The 20,982-nt window shown below is 39.1% G+C and overlaps 1 protein-coding gene across 4 annotated transcripts in view; it reads left to right on the forward strand.

Moving 5' to 3' along the window:
* Positions 1-20,982, forward strand: part of SYT7 (synaptotagmin 7) — a 269,778-nt gene that overhangs the window by 185,458 nt on the left and 63,338 nt on the right. For 2 of the 4 annotated variants that reach the window (XM_063438636.1, XM_063438638.1), the window contains 2 exons: positions 3,777-3,899; positions 16,990-17,125. In XM_063438636.1, coding sequence (XP_063294706.1) covers positions 3,777-3,899; positions 16,990-17,125 — 259 coding nt within the window. The remainder of the gene's footprint in view (positions 1-3,776; positions 3,900-16,989; positions 17,126-20,982) is intronic. The other 2 variants (XM_063438637.1, XM_063438639.1) reach the window with 1 other exon arrangement.

Consider the following 20,982-nt stretch of genomic DNA (forward strand, 5'->3'; position numbering starts at 1 on the left):
AATACAGTCCAAGTAACTTAACACTAGTCCAAAATAGTGTAATCCTCAGCAGTAGGGGGAGTTCTTTGTGGAACAGCAGATAGGATGGATAATCACAAGTGTAGGCTTGTGATCTGATGGAACATGTGGGGAAGAAACAATGGTACAGTATATAAATGCACTCAGTTTCTGAGGTTATAATAATAAGGAACTACTCACAATATACAGAGCTTAAATGCAGCTCTGGTTTGGAATGCGTGAAGTGGAATGATCCCCACTCAGGGATATGTAGAGTTCCTCTGGTTTTCAGGTGTATATAACAGCAGTGTAGTCCAACCCAGAAAGATGGGAATCAAATATAGTGCTCACTGTATCTTTATATTAAAAAGATAAAAATATGAAATATGCTTACAGTATATTGAGCAGGCTCACTGGTCGATGTATAGCGTATGGGTGGTATAATCCCCACCTAAGGATTCTTTGTGCTTCTTATAGGCAATAAAAACAATGATGCCAGGTCAGGATTATTAAAATGAAATACAATAAAATAAAAATAAAAAAGTGAAAGAAAGGAATATGGCAACTGTAGTATATAAAGCCCCAAAATTCCTTTATTATCACAAAATGAAAAGTTTTCTAAACGTGTTTCGCCTAAACAGGCTTCTTCAAGTAGAAACTAGTAACAGAGCAGGAGATAATAAATTCTGAATTAAACAATACTTGCAATAAGGGAAGTAGAAATATTAGACGACTCTTTACAGGAAGTGATTAGGAAGGATGTGTAAGTCACATGCAGGGAGGTGTTACTAGGGCTGTATAAACAAAGGGATTTAACTCCTAAATGGCAGATAATTGAGCAGTGAGACTGCAGGGGCATTTTCTACACCCCAAAACTGCTTCATTAAGCTAAAGTTGTTTAGGTGACTATAGTGTCCCTTGAATTAATTAATTGATTTAATTCCTAAGGCATATGAATTCTACATACTACCAGGAAGCTCATTTCATGTACTCCCCATCAGTATGCCAAAGCATCACTAGCCCAGGAACATATGGTGGATCTGTAACTTTATCTGCCTTTAGGTAACTTTGGTGATTGGTTAGTGGGGGCAGTTGTGTGAAACTGATTAGGATTTGTAGAAGTGGCTTCTATGTATAGAACTGTGTGGTTTCAGATGGACAGGGGAGTTGTCCTGTACCTATCAGTATGTGGACATTGTATCCCCAAAAGATTTAAAGAGGTGGGGAGTGAGTGACTGACAACATGGTTTATTTCGGTTAAATATTGCTGTCAATGCTAACATGGACTTCTTTATTAAGAGCTACACTATTATTGTGATATGTTTGTCATGTTATTGTTTATAAAGCTTCAGCATTTTAGTGTTAATGGTCTGGATATTGGGTTATGAAGTTCATATTCTTAAAATCCTCTAATAAAAAGAGATTGTTGTGCAATGTCCAGATAGGTATATTTTCTAAACTGGACATTGTGTAGAGTGGATAAATGGAACTGGGAAAGTTTAGGCTGAAAAAGTGAATTTGAAAAGAATCTCAAACTGAATTATTTGTCCAACTTGTGTGTTTTTTACTGAAAATGCCATTGTTGAATTTCCACCGTTCCCTGTTTAGACAATAGTAAGTGATGGTAGTGAACAGTTTAGTGAATCCACGCATTCTTATATCCCTACCCTGTACAACACATGCTGCCACTTTTATCTGTATTCAATTTCTAGTGAACAAATATCATTTTATTTCCGATAACTCGAATACTTATTGCAGACAGCAATAAGGGGAGCTTGAAATAAGAGACGTTATTCAAAACGTAAGGTTCAGTAAGAGGTTAAAGGGAAGAGCAGCTCAAACACTAGCGTGCAGCAGTCTTGTGTCTGACTAATCAGGAGAATCATATTTCAAGCTCTGCTCAGTTCCGTCCCGAGGTTAATTAATCCTTTCTTGTAGTAGATTGAAATAACGGCGCCTAGTACCATGTCAATACTAAGATGCGGAACATAAACCCCTTGCCCTGTAACCGCTCATCCCGTTTATAGTGTCAGTCTGTCTCAGAGTGAGAGTGTTTGTTATCTTGTACATGGCCTACTGTAACATGAAGTAAATAAGTCAATCAATAAGCTATTTTGCATTGAGCCTCATGGATATATTGTGGCATTGACCCATTTGTACAAGGAAGTATAGCTCAGCATCAGTGGCTAAGCTTGATGCCCAAAATGATCTTAGACTAGTTTCCGGTGATGCTGAACCATCGACTGGCCAAGATGGGGTTAAAATCGGTATGCTGTTAATCTTTGTCCAAAACACCAAATAAAATGTTCTAAAAACAGATTCATTTGGTGTAAAATGAATTGTCGACCTACAAGCTTTTTTTGAGCTAGATAGATTCTCTGCATTACAACTTGTTGATGAGTGAGGGCAAAAGTGGAGAGCAGGTAGCTCTTGCGTTCAATCCCAGTGCAAGCTGGTGAGCAAGGGGTTAATATGAGAGAAGACAAAATCTAGGTCATGTCATCAACCAGATGTATGTTGTGTATCCCTGCAGTGAAGTGTGAATATTTTATTCTGCATAATAAGAAGTTGTGTTTAGTAGCAATCACTCATAGTTTGCATTATGGCGTACTGAAAGTGCCACATTATGGATACTACGAAGGCTTGGCGCAACCGAGAGAATGAAAGAGATAAGAATAAAATGGAGATAGAGTGGGTGGGAGACAGAGGGTTATTGGATCAAGAAACCTGAAGGTTGGAGATGAAAGATGAGAGTTGATTGAGGGGGTGATGATCTCAGATAGAAGAAGGTGAGTGAGAAATGAAAGAATGGAGTAAAATGAGTGAACATCGAATGATGCGCAATGTGTGATTGCCCACTGTACCACCGATGGAGGAAGCAGGGGGGGGGGAGATCGAATGCTGGAGATGGAAGGCTATCAAACTTAGGAAGAGCGTGTCATATTATCTGGAAATACATTTCCGAATGCTCCTCTGGCACTTGAAAGATTAAAGAGCTTTGCTTTCTAATAATTTTGTAGGACGCAGTTTTGCTAACACAACCAATTGCTATCTCTGTGAGACTGATAGAGCAATCTGTTTCTTTTAACCCTCAGAGAGCTAGAGAGGTAGTTGATGTTTGGCCTTTTATTATTGAAGGATAATCCAATTTAAAGAGAAAAAATGCAACGTAATCTGGTGATGTGGAATTGGCGGCAACGTTGAAGGTCACAGAAACAAGATTATGTATTATTTCACAAAGTATGGCTGGAAACATTATAGTTTGGCCACTACAAAGCCTACAAAGGGTGAAGGGTTAGGTTTGCTAAGTGTGCATAAGCAGATTTAAACAACCTGTCTTTGTTGATCAACTACAAGACCCGTGAACCTCACCCAGTCATGGTAGTATCATGGATATGTAGTTCATCATACGGGTTGAGGGGCTGTCCACTATGGACCCAGCTTTTTTGCATTGCCCACAGAGGAAGCCAAAATTTAACAGATGGAGGGCCTAGTGTGGACAGCCCTGCCATACCACTTTAAGAGTGTTGGATAACCAGTTATTACAAGGAAAAAGGATACACTTTGCAAAATTATAGTTTCTCACTGTTCTGAAAGAAATACTATGACTTTATCTGCTGTCACACATTGCATGTTCTCTTAGTGCATTTTCTTTTATAAATCTGTTCTGCTGTGAATTAATCAATTCTCAAGTTCTTCTGTTTCAGTGCTTGTGCTTGCTTCTCTCATACATCTGTTTCCTGTCTCTCTCTGTTCTCTCGCCACCTTGCCATGGGCAGGGAAGGTCGCATGGTAGTGCTGTCCTTGGTGCTGGGACTCTCCGAGCAGGATGACTTTGCCAATATCCCTGACCTGCAAACCAACGGGTCCCAACAGAACCAGAACTCTCAGGGCGACAAGAGGTAGGAGGGGGGAGCACGGATGTGCCCTCCCTACTCTTGGCTCAAAGGTCACAATTCATGTTTTAATTATGGAACAATTATCACACTGTGGACATCTGCCAACTCACTCTGTTTACAGTCAGTGGTTTGCCTTGTTTAATAACATGAGATTCTGAGTCTGTGATTATATGTTTGCGTGTGTGTATAAATGTGTGTCCCCCTGCGTAAATCTTTTCTTAAATAGAATTAACAATACATACCATCTTCACAATTGAATGTTTCTGTACATAGAGCTATAACGTTTCTGCACCTATAAATTTAATTAGACAGAACATTGGATATTTGTTGTAGCCATAATATATCACTTATGTAAAAGAATATTTCACACCGAACACAAGCCCTTACCTGCAGAAAACAGACATTTTATTAAATGCATCATACAACCTTTATTGTACGACACACAGAACCCTTTTTTTACATAATATAGAAAGAATATTTTCGTGTACCGAACCTGTGCAGGATGTGAGTCTATCATTTGCAATGAATGCTTAATGAAGGCTTTCAAACCCATCCTTATAATACTTGTAATTCTCAGTCTTGTAAACAGAACCTATATAATAAGGGAAATAAACTCCTTAAAGGGTTACTCCTAATATTAACAATTGCCACTTGGTGCCCTCTTGTTTTTTTCTGTTAAATTCCTGTGAAAATATTTGTACATTTTCCTTGAATCCAGCACAGAGCTAAATCATTTCAACGCCTCCTCTGATATTGACGCAGAGTGTCCGTGGTCCAATGAAATGTGGGGAGGGAAGGTGGCACAGAACGACGGCTCTAGCAACAATTGCAAGTGAAGGGTAACAGAGGGTGGGTGGCACAGAGAGAGGGCTCAATGTTATCTGGAGGCGAGGGAAAGAGGGTTTCCCTTGCAGGCACACTCACAACGCTTCCTGCAAATGAAGTAGGTGATTACATCACAACGCGTGCCGACGACAGACGTAACATTTGCACAGAATTGACATTAGGCAGCTCGGTGCAGAGTTACATGCCTGAGTCACCCGAATGTGCAGCTTTGTCAAGCTGAAACCCTGCACATTCCGATTCCTTCATCCATGATCACTTCTAAAAGCTAGAGTGAGCCTTTAATCTAGATGAGTGGTTAGAGATATTGACAGAACAGTGGGCCACAGGTGTGCCTTGAGGACTGGATTGGCTACCACTGGGCTCTAGTTAAATTCTAACCTACCGAGTGCAATCAGTTTGTTCCAAACAAAATGTTGAATGCTTACATGATTTCAAAGAACTCCTCAAATCATGTTTTAAAATACTCCGAGCACAGGTATTAGAACACAGTGTGATACTCTAGGTTTCTGTGGAGAAATGGCTAGGATTTGCATTTTTAGACCAAAGAAGGAAAAAGAAGCAAGCTAAGGGATTTTGCTAATTTCACTATTTTGGTCTAATATATCTCATATGTCAATTTTTAGTTTGTCTTTTCTTTGCACAAAATCTACATATGCAGTATAATTATTCATAAATCTAAAAACGTAATTTATTAGTGGGTGTAAAGGCCGATGACCCAGTAAACCAGTTCCTGTTTTCGGTTCAGATTCTGTAAAAGTGCAAATATACTATTGTGGCAGCCTTTATAATTATCTTATACGGACTGCCGTTCCAACCTCTTATTAAAATTCAATGAAATATAATACGCATCACATTACACCTGAACGATTGGTGAAATAAATATAATTTAGTACCGGCTGCATGTTCGTGGAGAATTGCATTAACCATTTGAGAGTCTGCGGGATACACAACTCGTTGTATTCACACCTGTCTGAAACCTGATTAAAATCCCATATGGCATGCTGACTGCCAGCTATGAAACATTTTAACTTTCTGTCGCAGATCTCTAAGGCAGTGTTCCTTTGTTCCAATTAAAGTGAATGATTTCATTAATAAAAGCCTGAATCCAAATGTTTTCATGTTCCTTATACTCATTATGGACGGAAAGAGACACATGGGGTGCACCATTTGGCTCTGCCTTTTAAAGCACTCTCCACGTCCCATTACAGAGAGGTCACGATGCAAGAGGTCGAGATGAGCCAATTCAATCTGCCTTGTCAAAGCAGCCTGTATCGATGTGAGCTGTCTAGTTCCATTGTCTCTGGGTGAGAGGTGTGAAAAGACAGAAATGCATGAGTGTATTGAAAACAAGGCTTTGCGTTATCACACCGTTAATGAAGCAGTCCAATTTTCACTCTGAGGCTATTTTTAGACTTCCTATACCTCGCTCCATATATTAACACATTAATGCTGTCATTAAATCGCAGTCTGTCACACTTCTCTTCCAAAAAATAGAGGCGCTCAACTCGGCGCATGAAAGATTGAAGCGGGTGACGTATTTTAGCCCTTATTTCCCATCGAACTGTGGGTGTTAATTCAGCTTGCAGCCTCACTATCTGTTGATGATGTTATGACATCTTCTCTAATGAGGATTCATACATTTAGATATATTTATCGAAATCTAAAAATACAGCATGGAACTCATTTTATTAATACCTTACCTTCATTTGTAAAATTGGACATGTTTAGAGAATGTTGGTTTGTTGCTGGCTGTTGCTGATGGTTCTGTGGGCTGATGAAGATTAAATACAATATCATGACAATTCTAACGTATCATCTGTCATTATGAAGAGGTTTAGAACCGTGAGTACTAGACAGCCAACTCTAAGCCATCATTCCAGTATCTGGATATATGCGACTCATTATTGAGTGTCTTGTTTCTTGAAGTTGACCATAAGGCCTTTGGAATTCTCATCCTTGCCCACCATGTCTCTAAGCCTAGTTCAACCCTTCACAGTCGTGTCCAGACTTTTAAGCAAAAAATATTTACTCCTGTCTGATTATAAACTTCTGCAAAACATTGACGTCTCCTCTGGCTAAGAAGGAACTGCGAGTTAAATGGTGCTGCAGGTATCCATCTGCTCTCACAGAGTGTTTTGATCATGATCTTTGCCTTTTACCTAGTTCTTCATTCAGATAAGCTGCGGGCACAGAGGATGAAAAATCTTTTTTTCCAGGAGTGACGTGTTTCTGAAAAATGCTCGAGATTTATTATAATTTTCCTTTACTGATGCAGCTACCCAACATTTAATTGATGGACGTTAAAATGTGCATAAAGAGAGATGTATCTGTGTATCTATAAACTTCTACAACCTCCACATTGATTGGCAGGTGCTATCCTTGGTTTTATTCTGTTGTAGTGTGTAGAGTCTTATATGAATTCCTGTGTTAAAGAACATCTTCCAACAAAATCATTTGAAAATACCTATTCACCAGTTCTATGAAGTGCAGTACATTTGCTGAATTGCAAACATTGCAAATACCTCGATCTCGATGAATTGTCCGTGGACCAGTGAAAGAATGTAGTACAATTTTTGTGTTACATTAGGAATGAAACAGATTGCATTGAGAGCCATATATTACAGGGTTGGCCTTTGGATTTGCAGCAGTTTATGGTTTGGATTCTGGAGTCTGTGATTTTTAGAAGCAGCCTGGACCGTTCTTGAGTCTTGATCAGTCGTATGAAGCAAAAACTGGCCTAGAAGGCACTATAAACATGAAATGGCCCACATCCACCCAATCTTCGGAAGGACACAGAGAGACTAGTCATACTGGGAGGAAGTCCCTGTATAACACTCATCCTGCTTTTATGATATCATTCTATTCTGTATTGTCACTTTTAAAAGCTAAAATTAAACTGAGTAACAGCTGGTGTGGAAGTTTATAACTTGTGTCTGCCTCGACTAAGCTCATGGCTCTCTGGACAGATACTTGGCTGCTGTCTTCTGTATGCCCTGCAGCATGATATTCTTAAAACTGCAGTTCTAATTCAGTCTGAAACGGTGGTGTCTAAGAAGGAACTTCCTGAATAAAACCAGGATTCAAGCAGCGTCACATCTAGGGTTAGTCTCTAAATTATCTGGAGCTTAAATGCCACTCTTTCATGAACTAAGCATGCCGCTGAAGATATAAGCAGGTCCTGTTTATTAAACAACAACTAATTTGTGTGTAAAAAAAAAAAAGAAATATTGCATCAGAATGGTGGCTAACACTGGCAACTAAGATGTTTGTGAACTACATTCCCCATAATGCACAGTGATGTCTTAGACTGGCCAAGCATTATGGCCCATGGTTCATGTGACACATCATTGCTGTCTACACTTTGTGACATTCTATGCCACCTTTAAAAGGATTAACGTAATTAACTAATCTGAAACCATTCTGAATTCCATTTCGGAGTTACCTTCCCATCATCAGCTCTCATACTAATTGCTCATTAATGTGCATGCATGACCAGACCTACTTATAATCCATGGAGACTTTTTTTTTTCATTAAAAATCAACGGACTGCGGTTGTGCTATAACCATTTTTCGTCTGTAATTTACTGGCCCCTGTGAAATTGAAGGATTGGATTCAAGTGATGACTGCATTTCTATGGTTACTTGTTAAATTGTTCTCAAATCCTGAGCCCCAGAATAAAGAAATCTGCTGCTGTCTGCTCCACTAATATGAAATACGTGGCAATTTAACGAGTGCAGATTCTCTTTAATGATACCAATGGTGCTCTTTAAGGTGGAAATGACAACGTGGATCCACACACAACCAGAGGAACACTGGAGTGTCATCTCAAACACATGGAATCGAGGAGAGTCACCATGTGAAACCAGCTGCAGTCCATTAATGACACAACGATTAGTACAGACGTCCTCTCTAGTCCCCTTCAGTGTGTGTGGATCTCCCAGATGAGCAGCTCACCAGCCTATGTCCCCCAAAGCTAAAATTGCTTGTCCAGTGTTACCATTGCCATAATCCAGGTGTAGGCAACCTTCAGCACTTCAGATGTTGTGGACTATATCTCCCCTAAGGCTCTTACAGCCAAATTGCTGGCAAAGCACCAGGGGAGATGTAGTTCACAACACCTGGAGTGCTGAATGTTGCCTACCCCTGGACAATAGTCTATGCCAAGGTCACCATCCATAGGCCCACTAAGAATTGATTAATTCTAAGGAGCTTCACAACTAGTTGGCTAACACTCCTCTAAGAAGTCCAAATAAACATCTGCAAGGGTCCTGTTCTTCACAGGTAGCTGAGCACTTGATGTATTATCTGGTGACTTGAGAGTACCATAAGCTTGAGATACTGGTACCAGTCATCACAAGATATTTAAGGCATAATGGACAAACCAAAGATAGTAGTTCATCCAAAATTGAAAGGACGAGAGACACATTGTAAGTTTAGAATTATAAAGCTAGATTAACACGTATTGTTCATGGATGTCTTGACCACAATGCTGTGGAGTGAGTAACTGAGAAGATGAGTGAACAATCTGCGTAAATATTCTTTATACTCCACCTTGCATACCAGGCAAATCATGTTTATTCAAACCCCGGCACTAAAAGCGGTCCCTTGGAAATGCTGCGAAATCAGCAAGCTGCTTTTTATACCAAGCGCCTAATAGCATTCAGTCACTGTTGTTCAAGGCCTCAGAGACAATGCGAGCGTGTTCGGAACTGGAATCTGCAAACAGACCTTTTATCCAGCTCTAACTAAGGGAAGATGCGGGTGCAAAGCCCAGGGGGTTGTCTCAGGCTGCGTGATCTTGATTTCAAGATATAAAATTAATCAGATTTTAGAACTTTTAACTGTTTTTGTACCAGAGGCTTGTGGAAAACATTATAAACTGGATGTGAGCTTTCTGGAGTACATTGATCCCTGTAGCAAATGGTACCAGGGCTGTCCTAAAAGACTGTAATAATATTGCAATTCGTGTGTTGTTTCTGTTTCTATGGTTAAAATGTATGTGGGATTCGTATGATTGTTCGGTAGTTTCCATCCGTACTCCATACGAATGTAAACTACCGAACCAATAGACCACCCCAGAGAGAAGTGTGTACCTCATTAAGCGTTCACACTTCTCTAACCGCAGGTTAATCGGTACTTTAGTGATGTATCTGGGTGGCCGCCGTTCGGTATACGAACACGTGGCGGCGGCCATCTTACGCACGAAAATCTCAGCGGTGTTTGGTCGTCGAGTGTCTGGAACTCAAATCGGACACTCGATTACCCAAACACGGCTGAGACCTCCAGGGCTCCGTAACTCCCGAACGGGAAGGCTAATCAGCCTCCCGTTCGGTAGGTTCAAAGTACCGAACAAGGGGATTCATACACATACAAGATTAATCGTGGATGACAGTATTTTTTATTCATTTAATTTTTTTTTTATTTAAAAAAAAATACTGCCATCCACGATTAATCTTGTATTCGTATGAATCCCCTTGTTCGGTACTTTGAACCTACCGAACGGGCGGCTGATGGCTGCTGCCACGTGTTTGTATACAGAACGGCGGCCACCCAGATACATCACTAAAGTACCGATTAACCTGCGGTTAGAGAAGTGTGAACGCTTAATGAGGTACACATTTCTCTCTGGGGTGGTCTATTGGTTCGGTAGTTTACATTCGTATGGAGTACGGATGGAAATTACCGAACAATCATACGAATCCCACATACATTTTAACCATAGAAACAGAAACAACACACGAATTGCAATATTATTACAGTCTTTTAGGACAGCCCTGGTACCATCTGCTACAATCCCTATTATTAATACAATGTAACACATGGCTATGTATTAATACAATGTAACACACAGCTATATATTTATACAATGTAACACACGGCTATATATTAATACAATGTAACACACAGCTATGTATTAATACAATGTAACACACAGCTATATATTTATACAATGTAACACACGGCTATATATTAATACAATGTAACACACGGCTATATATTAATACAATGTAACACACAGCTATATATTAATACAATGTAACACACAGCTATATATTAATACAATGTAACACACGGCTATATATTAATACAATGTAACACACAGCTATATATTAATACAATGTAACACACGGCTATGTATTATACAATGTAACACACAGCTATATATTAATACAATGTAACACACAGCTATATATTAATACAATGTAACACACAGCTCTGTATATCCAGTTACTCCACATAAAACATTGTACTAGGAATCCATGGGTTGCCGTGATTGAGTGTAACACGCATGGCTGTTTATCTCCAGATAACATTGAACGTTCTATGGCACTGACTGTACAATTCCTAGTGATAGAATGCAGTTAAACAGACAAGTGAAGACATATAGAGTGTGTGTGTGCGTGTGTGTGTGTGTGTGTGCGTGTATGCCTGTGTATGTGATCACCCTCACTCTCTGTCCTTGATCCCCGCTCCTCACAGTTAATTCCCGAATGCTTTGCAAACGATGCTCTATATTTGGAACATTCATTTTTCTTGTTGCTCCTTTTTTTTACTTTGTAATTCCAACTGTTTGAAAATGCTAATTTATAATTCATAACAGCGAGAGCATCGAGCCCTCCCTGAACATGTGACGGTACATACAAATCCCCTCTGGATCACAAGCATTGCACATGCTGCCCCAGATTAGCCATTTCACATGTACAGACACCTGGGAGCAATACAGACAGCCATCTTTAAAGGTCCGAACACTAAACATTGTCTTACATTGGCCTATATCTGTCATACGGTGAGACATTCTCTGGGCAGTGAATAAAAAACAAAAATAGTCCAACTCCCACGGTATTCTTTAGAATGTATGTGTCAAGAAATGATTTGATTAGGAGCATATGGCGTGGAGATGGTTTTTTTCAGCTCTTGATAAATGTGTAACGGGGAGGTGGCAAATAAATGGAAGCCTGGTGCAGCAACATATATGTAACCGGTTAACTTTTTCCCTGCTGGTTAATAATAGAAGATTTAGCGTAGCTGTGCGTGCCCCTCTAGTATTGACGGTCTTGCTCTTTCAAAATGTTTAACATGTGTGTTCTCCTGCAGGGATGTGCCCTCCATATCAGATATGTCTGTTTTAACGCTTTCAGTGTGGCTTTCTCAATGCTAACATGTGCTGCTCTCTCTCCCTGTCTATTCTCTACCTCACCGGCTCAATACCGGTCACTTATTTCACTAACTTTGACCTGTCTGTTCTCTTTCACACACAGCAATCCCCCCTGTTCCTTTCCCCATAGTACTCTGCTCCTATTGCCTTCTTACCCCAATCCCCCATACACCTTTTATTCATCTGCTTAGATTTTTACCAGGACAGCGATCCTTTTAGCCGCTGGCTTTGTGAGTCACCAATGCTGAATCCTAATTTTGTGTAACCCCTTGTATCTATCTCTCATTCTGTATTCACTGTATAATATTTTCGTTACTGTCCCTGTTGGTGTGCTTGAGCTCTGCATGCGGGTACTGCCTCTATCCTTCTTGCCTGTGATATTAATAATGTCTATGCTGGCCTTTTTCCCATCACTGTTTAACCTCTGCTCCTTATTCAGTTTTTCACTTTCAGGGGAATGTTGAAACCCAAGAGAACATTTCAAGGCAGTCCCTTTTAAACCCCCCTAGAACAAAAACATGTTAACATTTTGAACATATCGGTGGCCTTTTTGGCCACGTATCCTCTTCTTCTTTTTGGTTCTGGCATGGGTTTCTTTCAAAGCCTTACCGGTACCACAGTCATTTAAAATTGGGATGAAAACCTAAATCTCACGTTGAAACTGTCCTATTTATTTTAAAGGTCTTTGAAGCTGACTGGTATATGTCACCGCAGGGAAGGTTTTCAGGACCTCATCACATGAATCACATGTGTCAGTAATCCTAAAACCTCCTCGGCTCGGGAGGCCTTTGGACCAGGTCCGAGACCCTATGACACATTGATCATAGGTTATTCTGGAGATACCTTCTGAACACCTGGCAGTTATAGCTGGATTAATGTGTCACCACCATCAGATATGAAGGGGTTCAATGAAGAATTGGGTTTCACATAGGTTGTATCAGAGTTACATTAGTTTTATGTACAACCAAGTATTTAATAGCATGAGATACACGAGGTAAATAACACACATAGACACATGTATATAATCTAACATACTCAGGTCATATTACACTAATCATTAGAGAAGATACAATATGCCCAGATAAATGCACAACAAATACAAACAGTATATATGTATATGATACCTCCAAATAAGTGACAATGGAATCTAAATATACTTATACTTATCTGGTGTAGTTAAAACAGCCTTTCAAGGTCGTGGCCCAGTTCCCGACCTTTTACAACATATACATAGACACAAAGGGGAATGAGATACGGCTGTACATAATCTAAAACAGGAACAGAAAAAGATACATAGTGTGATACAGAAAAATAAAGGATAATGCGCTGATACAATATTGCACTCACAAGATCAAAGTGAATAAATCGCCAGAACAAGTGCCTGCCCGGATAAACTTGGGCGGCTGGACGTCTCCACTCTCCACTGGAACTCCAAGCGGACCAAAAAATGGAATGAGACTTCAATGTAGGTAGGTAAAATAAATATTCAAATTTATTGCAATAAAGAGGCTATAAATTTTAGCCGTATTGAATAAAATAAAAGCAAAAAAGAGGTCCTACGCGTTTCGTTCCTATGCAAAGGAACTTCCTCAGGGACCAAGATACAAATCAATAAAATCAATCAGTACAAAAATGCATACAATGGTATCCCCCCAATAAGTCTCTATAAATAGGACTAAGCCTTTAGTTAATTGGTGGATCCGGTGGGAGTTACCCAGAACAAGTTTGATGGATACTCCACAACTGAACAGGATCATGAATTAAGGGTAACTCCCACCGGATCCACCAATGAACTAAAGGCTTAGTCCTATTTATAGAGACTTATTGGGAGGGATACCATTGTATGCATTTTTGTACTGATTGATTTTATTGATTTGTATCTTGGTCCCTGAGGAAGTTCCTTTGCATAGGAACGAAACGCGTAGGACCTCTTTTTTGCTTTTATTTTATTCAATACGGCTAAAATTTATAGCCTCTTTATTGCAATAAATTTGAATATTTATTTTACCTACCTACATTGAAGTCTCATTCCATTTTTTGGTCCGCTTGGAGTTCCAGTGGAGAGTGGAGACGTCCAGCCGCCCAAGTTTATCCGGGCAGGCACTTGATCTTGTGAGTGCAATATTGTATCAGCGCATTATCCTTTATTTTGCGGTATCACACTATGTATCTTTTTCTGTTCCTGTTTTAGACTATGTACAGCCGTATCTCATTCCCCTTTGTGTCTATGCCCAGATAAATATCTCCATGTGAAGTGTGCAACGAGCAATATCTCCGTGAAAATGTGTTGTCCATAGATAACCAATCACATTCAAATTGGAGTGATTTGCTTTTATATGGAGAGCAGAGTATTATATCAAGTTAATGAATAATCTCTGATGTGTCACTTTATCTCTCTCTATATATATATATATGTGTGTGTGTGTACAGTATATATATATATTGTTTAGCTCCCTTCACCCAATCTAGAAAGGTGAGTCTCTTCCCGTTTTAGATCTATGGCTTTTTATCTGTCTTTGTCTCTTCCCGGTACTTGTTTATTTTCTCCATCTGAAATCTCTGTCTCACCACCCTCTGCTCCCTCAGCCTTTGTGTTCAGATTTCCTTCTTAGCAAACAAAGCACTTCCAAAGTGGCACTCAGGAGCCATATATACAATGTATCCACTAGATGATGTAATGGGAGCACCAGCGTAGAGTCAGGGAGAATCATCAAGTCCCCACATTGTTACCTGCACTATGACAAATTCTAAATTGGAAATATACAACACACAGTAATAAAAAATACATTATTTATACAATTCTCACCATTATACATTTATGGAAAATCATTCAGTAGACAGACAGACTCTGTTTATGAGAAGATAAGTGTCCTATTTAAGGGCTTTACTAATAATGCCATGTATCTCTACTGAGAAACACATGAATAAAATAAATATTTTCAGTAATTACTGTGTACACCTGTGTAAAAAAATATATTTGTTCTTGTTCGGATTGAACAATTGAATAAATAACTACAGTCGGTGACCAAGACACTTAAAGGGACACTATAGTCATCAGAACAACTACAGCTTATTGTATTTGTTCTGGTGAGTATAATCAGTCCCTACAGGCTTTTTGCAGTAAACACTGTGTTTACATTACAGCCTATGGATAACTCCACTGGCCAATCCTCAGATGGCTGCTAGAGGCGCTTCCTGGGGCAGTGCTGCACAGTGTGACTGTCATTTAGTATCTCCACTCTCTTCATGGAGACCCTGAACTTCCCTCATAGAGATACGTTGATTCAATACATCTCTATAAGGAGATGCTGATTGGCCAGGGCTGTGTTTGGCATGTGATGGTTCTCCCCCTAATCTGGCTCATTGACAGTCTCAGCCAATCCTATGGGAAAGCATTGTGATTGGCTGAGAGAATAATTTCTGATGATGTCAGGCAAGCAGTCAGATGAGGGGAAGAGGCAACAGCTCCAGACTTGACAAGAGGGGGCAGGGGGGCTAGATGGTGGTTTTAACACTATAGGGTCAGGAATACGTGTTTGCGTTCCTGACACTATAGTGATCCTTTAAACTTCCTATCAGTTGCCGCACCATGAAAACCCTCCGCACAATAATATAACTGTGTTAAATGTTGGAGGGTAAGTGGTGTATAGGTAATTATATTCTGGATTTATATCTGGTTACTTGCTTTGGGCAGTAATAAAACACGTTTGTGTATTCTAAACCCTACAGATAACATTACTGTTTAAAATGTAGTTACAAATCTCAGGTAAACTCACCCCAGCCCTTGCTATTATCCAGCTGTGGGATAGTCAGTGAGATAGCTATATATCTAGAGAGAAAGAGAGACCGAGTCTTAGGCTAGCATTATGGACACAGTATGCATTTTATATGCACGTACGTAGGTATATAAATTAACAAGTTGCAGAGACAGGTGTGCAGACATTAAACACTAGGTAGGTTCCTATTTAATTAACAAGCGCTATGTGCATGATGTAGATTGCCTAATGATAGATGTCTGTAAGTGCGTGAGTTACCCTGAGCCTCGTTGCACATACTGACTGCATTACACATGCATTTGTCAGACATCATTAAAGAACAACGATTTCTCTGAGAATTTTACACAACATGCACCTATAAAAATATCTCTCTTTCCCTTTATTTTCTGTGCTTACTATTGTTTGATTTCATTTTCATTTTCATCCATTCAATAGCTATTCAATCCCTTTCAGCGTGGGCATCTACGCCACTTTATGACAGCATCCTTTAGTTATAGAACGATGCTCATTCAAAAGGTACATGCTCCATTTTGACCTTTTGTCACCACGGTAGCTTGACGTTGAGCACACTAAGCCAAGCAAAACTTGCTGCACTTTGAGATTCTGCCACTTATTTGTTGTAATGTCCTAAAACTAAACCTCGTTTCTCAAATGAGCAATTTTACAAAGCGAGCTACGCTGAGTGGTGTTACACAGAGCTACTGCCTGCAGATGTCCACGGAGCGGGGGTCTTACCATGTGCATGCGTTTAGTGATGTCCCATAACGCCCCAAGGGTTTGTTATACAAGTATTTTCCCTGATAGCCACTGATGCGTATCTGACTATCCCTGGATAAACTGATGTTACAAACCTTGACAGATAATGGGGCATAGAGAATTCCAAACACAATCACATTTGCCGAGAATATTCAATGTTTAGCTCATTATGTTACAATGTTTCTTTACACACCAGTTTCATACCATGTTCTAGGCATGGAGTCCTGCATAAAGCGGTTTATTTACGTTTGATGAACACAGAGATAAAGTGACTCACCCTTAATGACATTGAGAGGAGACACAGTTCATATTTTTATTAGACACTCCAGAGAGCTACATGAACATTTTCAGAACGATTTATTAACGTGCATAAATATCTGATTAATTAAATGATTGAGACCATCTGATGGTCGTAAACCCTATATGGAGTTCTATAGATGACCTTTTAGGACCTCTAATGGACCCTTGCCACAGAGTACATCATTAAAACATACCAGACCATCACCAAGAGATTTCAGATACATTTCTAACATCTTTCTTCTCCCTCTCTCCTTGAAGATTACCAGCAGGAACAAAAACCACAAATGCATCAGGAGTGCCGGGACAGGCACAGCCAGACGAAGCTGAACGGAAAAATGATCAGCGATCTTCCGTTTCAGATCTGGTGAACTCTTTAACAAGCGAGATGCTTATGGTAAGTTATTCTGAACTCGCCATTGCCTGTTTATAATCATCTGATGTTGATTATCTTCTGTGCTAGATTTAACATTTAACAATACATAATAATGTACAGAAATGCTAAGTTCAGGATTACACAGCACCAATTTACAAATCAGCTTCTGAGAGCTTAGGAAATAGTCAGGAGAAGACAAGGATGATATTTTACGGGTGTGAAGATGATAAATAGTATTTGATTATAATTAACTAAGATGACTAAGATATATTTGTTATGGGTAACAGAGTGATATATTTCCTATGTTTATCCTTTCAAAAGTCCCTAAATTAGGTTTCTCTTGGACACAAATGATCTCTAGGAAATATTTGACTTTGAAATAGGTGGCACAGCACACATAGGCATGGTTCGGAAGTGGACAGCAGTGTGGCAATAAGGCAGACCAAGAGAGAGTGAAAAAAAACTCTCATGAACAGAATATGAGCCAGATGGCAGCCTAGGTGAAATATTAGATGCCTATCCCATGGAACGTTGGATGGGGACTTGTTTGGTGTCCTCCCATGGACAGGCAAAGAATAATCATTTTGGTAACCAGCCGTTGTTGTGTTGTGGACTGTAATAGATGTTTGTGGAGTAGAAGGTCCATGCATTAACAGATCATTTGCACCCATGCCACCATTTACTTTTTACATTGATATCTTCACATATCACTGTTCAAGAAAAGTCTTTATTCCTTACATAATTGCCAGTGATATGCCCTTAATGGGTCTTATCTGCCAAGATCATGTGGTGCGGGAGATGAGGTTATTAATTATTTTAAAGGTTTTCGGAGAGGGCAAGAATTAAGCTACAATCCCGCACAGTGACACATAGTAACGGAAGGCTCTTGGGCTGCATATATACCAGTGGAAGGTACCTTGTTGTGTGAGGTGATACAGTGATTTAAATGTTGTTTAGCTGTTGCTAAAGGGAAAGCAGTAATTAGACTGGCAGAGTGTGTTGGGGTAGGAGTACAATAAAAGGATAATTAAAGTGTGGGCAAGACAGTGCGACTAGAAGATTTGAAGACAATAAAGAGATCCCACAGAGTGTGGGAGCAACAATGAGAGGCTGTAAATATCGATCAACATTTAGAAAATGATAGACTAGAAGTAAAATGACAAAAATAATGTGTAGGATTGATAAGGCTGAAGAAATGCAGAGGAAGATGGAATATTGAGAAAGTTAAAAGGTTCGAATGATGGAGAGGATGAGAAATATGAGCTAAAAGTAGCTGAGTAGGAAGATGAGAGGGTGGAAGAAAACCAGTATATAGGTTACCAGGGCTGCCGGAACACATGCTGCAATGGCAGCTGGAAGGTAGTCTGGCCGCCGGGACCGTGCAATGGCAGCATTTTGGCTGCCGGAACACAAATTGGAATGCAAATTAATCTGATGGTTAACACCGGAACATGAATTATGATGTTACCTGTGCAGCTGTAGATAATAGACTGATTGCAGCCGGAACCAGCCAGAGATCCAGTTATTGATGTAAGTTGTTGGAAGGTATTTAGGACAAGCCAGAAGCGAGGCTTCGAACGCATGCCAACGATGTCACCAAGGAGGATGTAAATTAACAACACCAGTGATTGAATCATTGACTAGAAGCCTTCAAAGGGGAAACACATTTCACGATTCATCTCTACATTGTTTCATGCTGTCTAGTCATTTTATATCTAGCTAGATATTTCTTTTATTAATAAAATTACATTTTATATTGGAGCATAGTTATATGCCAATTTTATTTGGGTTACATCGTGAGAGCTGCTTTTCGAGGGTTGGGTACTACCCCAAATATATACACCCAAGTGCTTTAACTGAGCCAGTTCCCAGGCTCTGAACTATGTGAGTGGAACTTATTTGTGTATCTGTTGTTTTTGCTACTTAGGGGTATTTCACAATGTGTTTTCTTTTACCGTTCTGATTGAGTGGAAAATCTGCCCATAATGAGCTCCAATGCTTACGTTTTAGAGCTGCTATTCTGGCTCTTTAAAATGTGAGTGGGCATATCAAAAGTTTTTACTATATCCATATTTCTCTCAGATTGTATTGTTTATACCATCTGCACTTTGTGTGCGTCATTTTTGCTTTTTGAGGTATACTTGCCAAGAAAAATGGACCACAAAAGGGTATTATTTTTTATTGCAATTTGCAATTTCTATGGCAGTTTTTGCACATTGTTCTGCTCATGATGCACATTGTGTGATTGTTGCACATAACTACTGTATTATTCATGTTGTTGTTTTTTAGTATTTGCAAGTATTTTTTGTGAATTCTACACTGATATATTTTATGTATATTTAAATTATATTTGCTGTTGTGAGGGTCATATGATTAGCCCTTTTGCACTTTATACGGTGTATGCATTTTAGTATTTTCTACAATATAGAGGAGATTATTACACTTTGTCCAACTTATTAATTGGACATAGGTTAAAAACCGTGAAGCGCTCCACTGTTTAACATTTTTTGTTTTTGTTTTGGGTGTACGGATGAAGTGTACTGATATATTGTGAGTAGCAGCTTATTGAATTTATCCTGTTATTATATTTGATTAATTAGCTGTTTTATGAATTTTCACTTTAGTGTCTAAATTAGAGAAATATTTGTTGCAGGAGAAAATGTTGTAAGTCTACCGATAGTGAATTGTCTATAAGGACAAACCCTCATAACTGGATTAGTTATCCATAGAATAGAAATGAGCATAGCCAACCAAGGGCGATGTTATTTTAGTTTTCATCTATCCGTGACACATTTCATATATAACGATATCTGTAAGTTGAACGTTTTTTTGAAATGAAAAGAAAAGGTTATTAGTATTTAGAGATTGGGGTTGTCTACTAAACAAAGATACCATGCTTAATTATCATCAATAGGATCCGTTTGCTCTGGATGAATATATATTATGTCTTTTATGTAACATATACAAAAGTAACTATTCTCTAGTAATTGGTACCCACTGTATGAGTCGCTAAGAGCCTGCTGGCCTGGTTGCTCTCCATGGTACTATCATGGTACTATCAGACATTGAAGGACTCGAAATGTTCATTTCCATTAATATCAGTATATAATGTAATATACCTAAAGTAACAGTTACACACTCCCTTCTACCTTCACCAGATCCAGAAAACATTACAATAATCTGGAGGCTTTTCCTCTTAATCCATTCCACGAACCTCATCCTGCCATAACCTTAAAGGGCAATTGTAATGTGTAACACCATTTTTTAAATCCAGTCCATAAAAGTAGCTAGTATTCATATAATCAGTTTTTTTTTTATATATTGAGCTTTTTCTTTTTTTTTCTTTGAAAAAGCACAGACATGCCAATTAATGCAAATTAGCGTATTTTTCGCAGGCTCATCTGGTATAATGAAATTGTGTAAATGAGCGTGGTTTGCTTACCTTTTTAATTTACCAGTAAGGAATTCCAATGCCGACCTCTTTTCCAGACTGTGTATTATGATGCATTTTGAGATGAAGGGATGGGTGTTTAGGTGTGAAATTCGTAGCTTAGTGCCATTGAGATGGGTACAAATAACTTCTATTTATTAACTGTCCATTTGGTAAAGTGTGAGAGTGTGACATCTGAATGCCATTTAGGGAGGAAAAGCTAAATAAGTCATTCTTTATCTGCGTATTATTATATTTAGGTCAGATAGCAAGCCTTTATAGGACTATATAATAAGCATCGGTTATGTGACTATAATTAATATTATTTGTAAATGCTGAAATATTACTGCACAATAGGTGGTTGAGACGTACGTGTAAATTCCATATATAAGAACAAGTGGTGACGGACTGGCTCTCACAACATTACAATCCAGAGGAAGTAGGGGTA

The sequence above is a fragment of the Pelobates fuscus genome, chromosome 12 (genome assembly GCF_036172605.1).
Source record: "Pelobates fuscus isolate aPelFus1 chromosome 12, aPelFus1.pri, whole genome shotgun sequence".
Taxonomy (NCBI): Eukaryota; Metazoa; Chordata; class Amphibia; order Anura; family Pelobatidae; genus Pelobates; species Pelobates fuscus.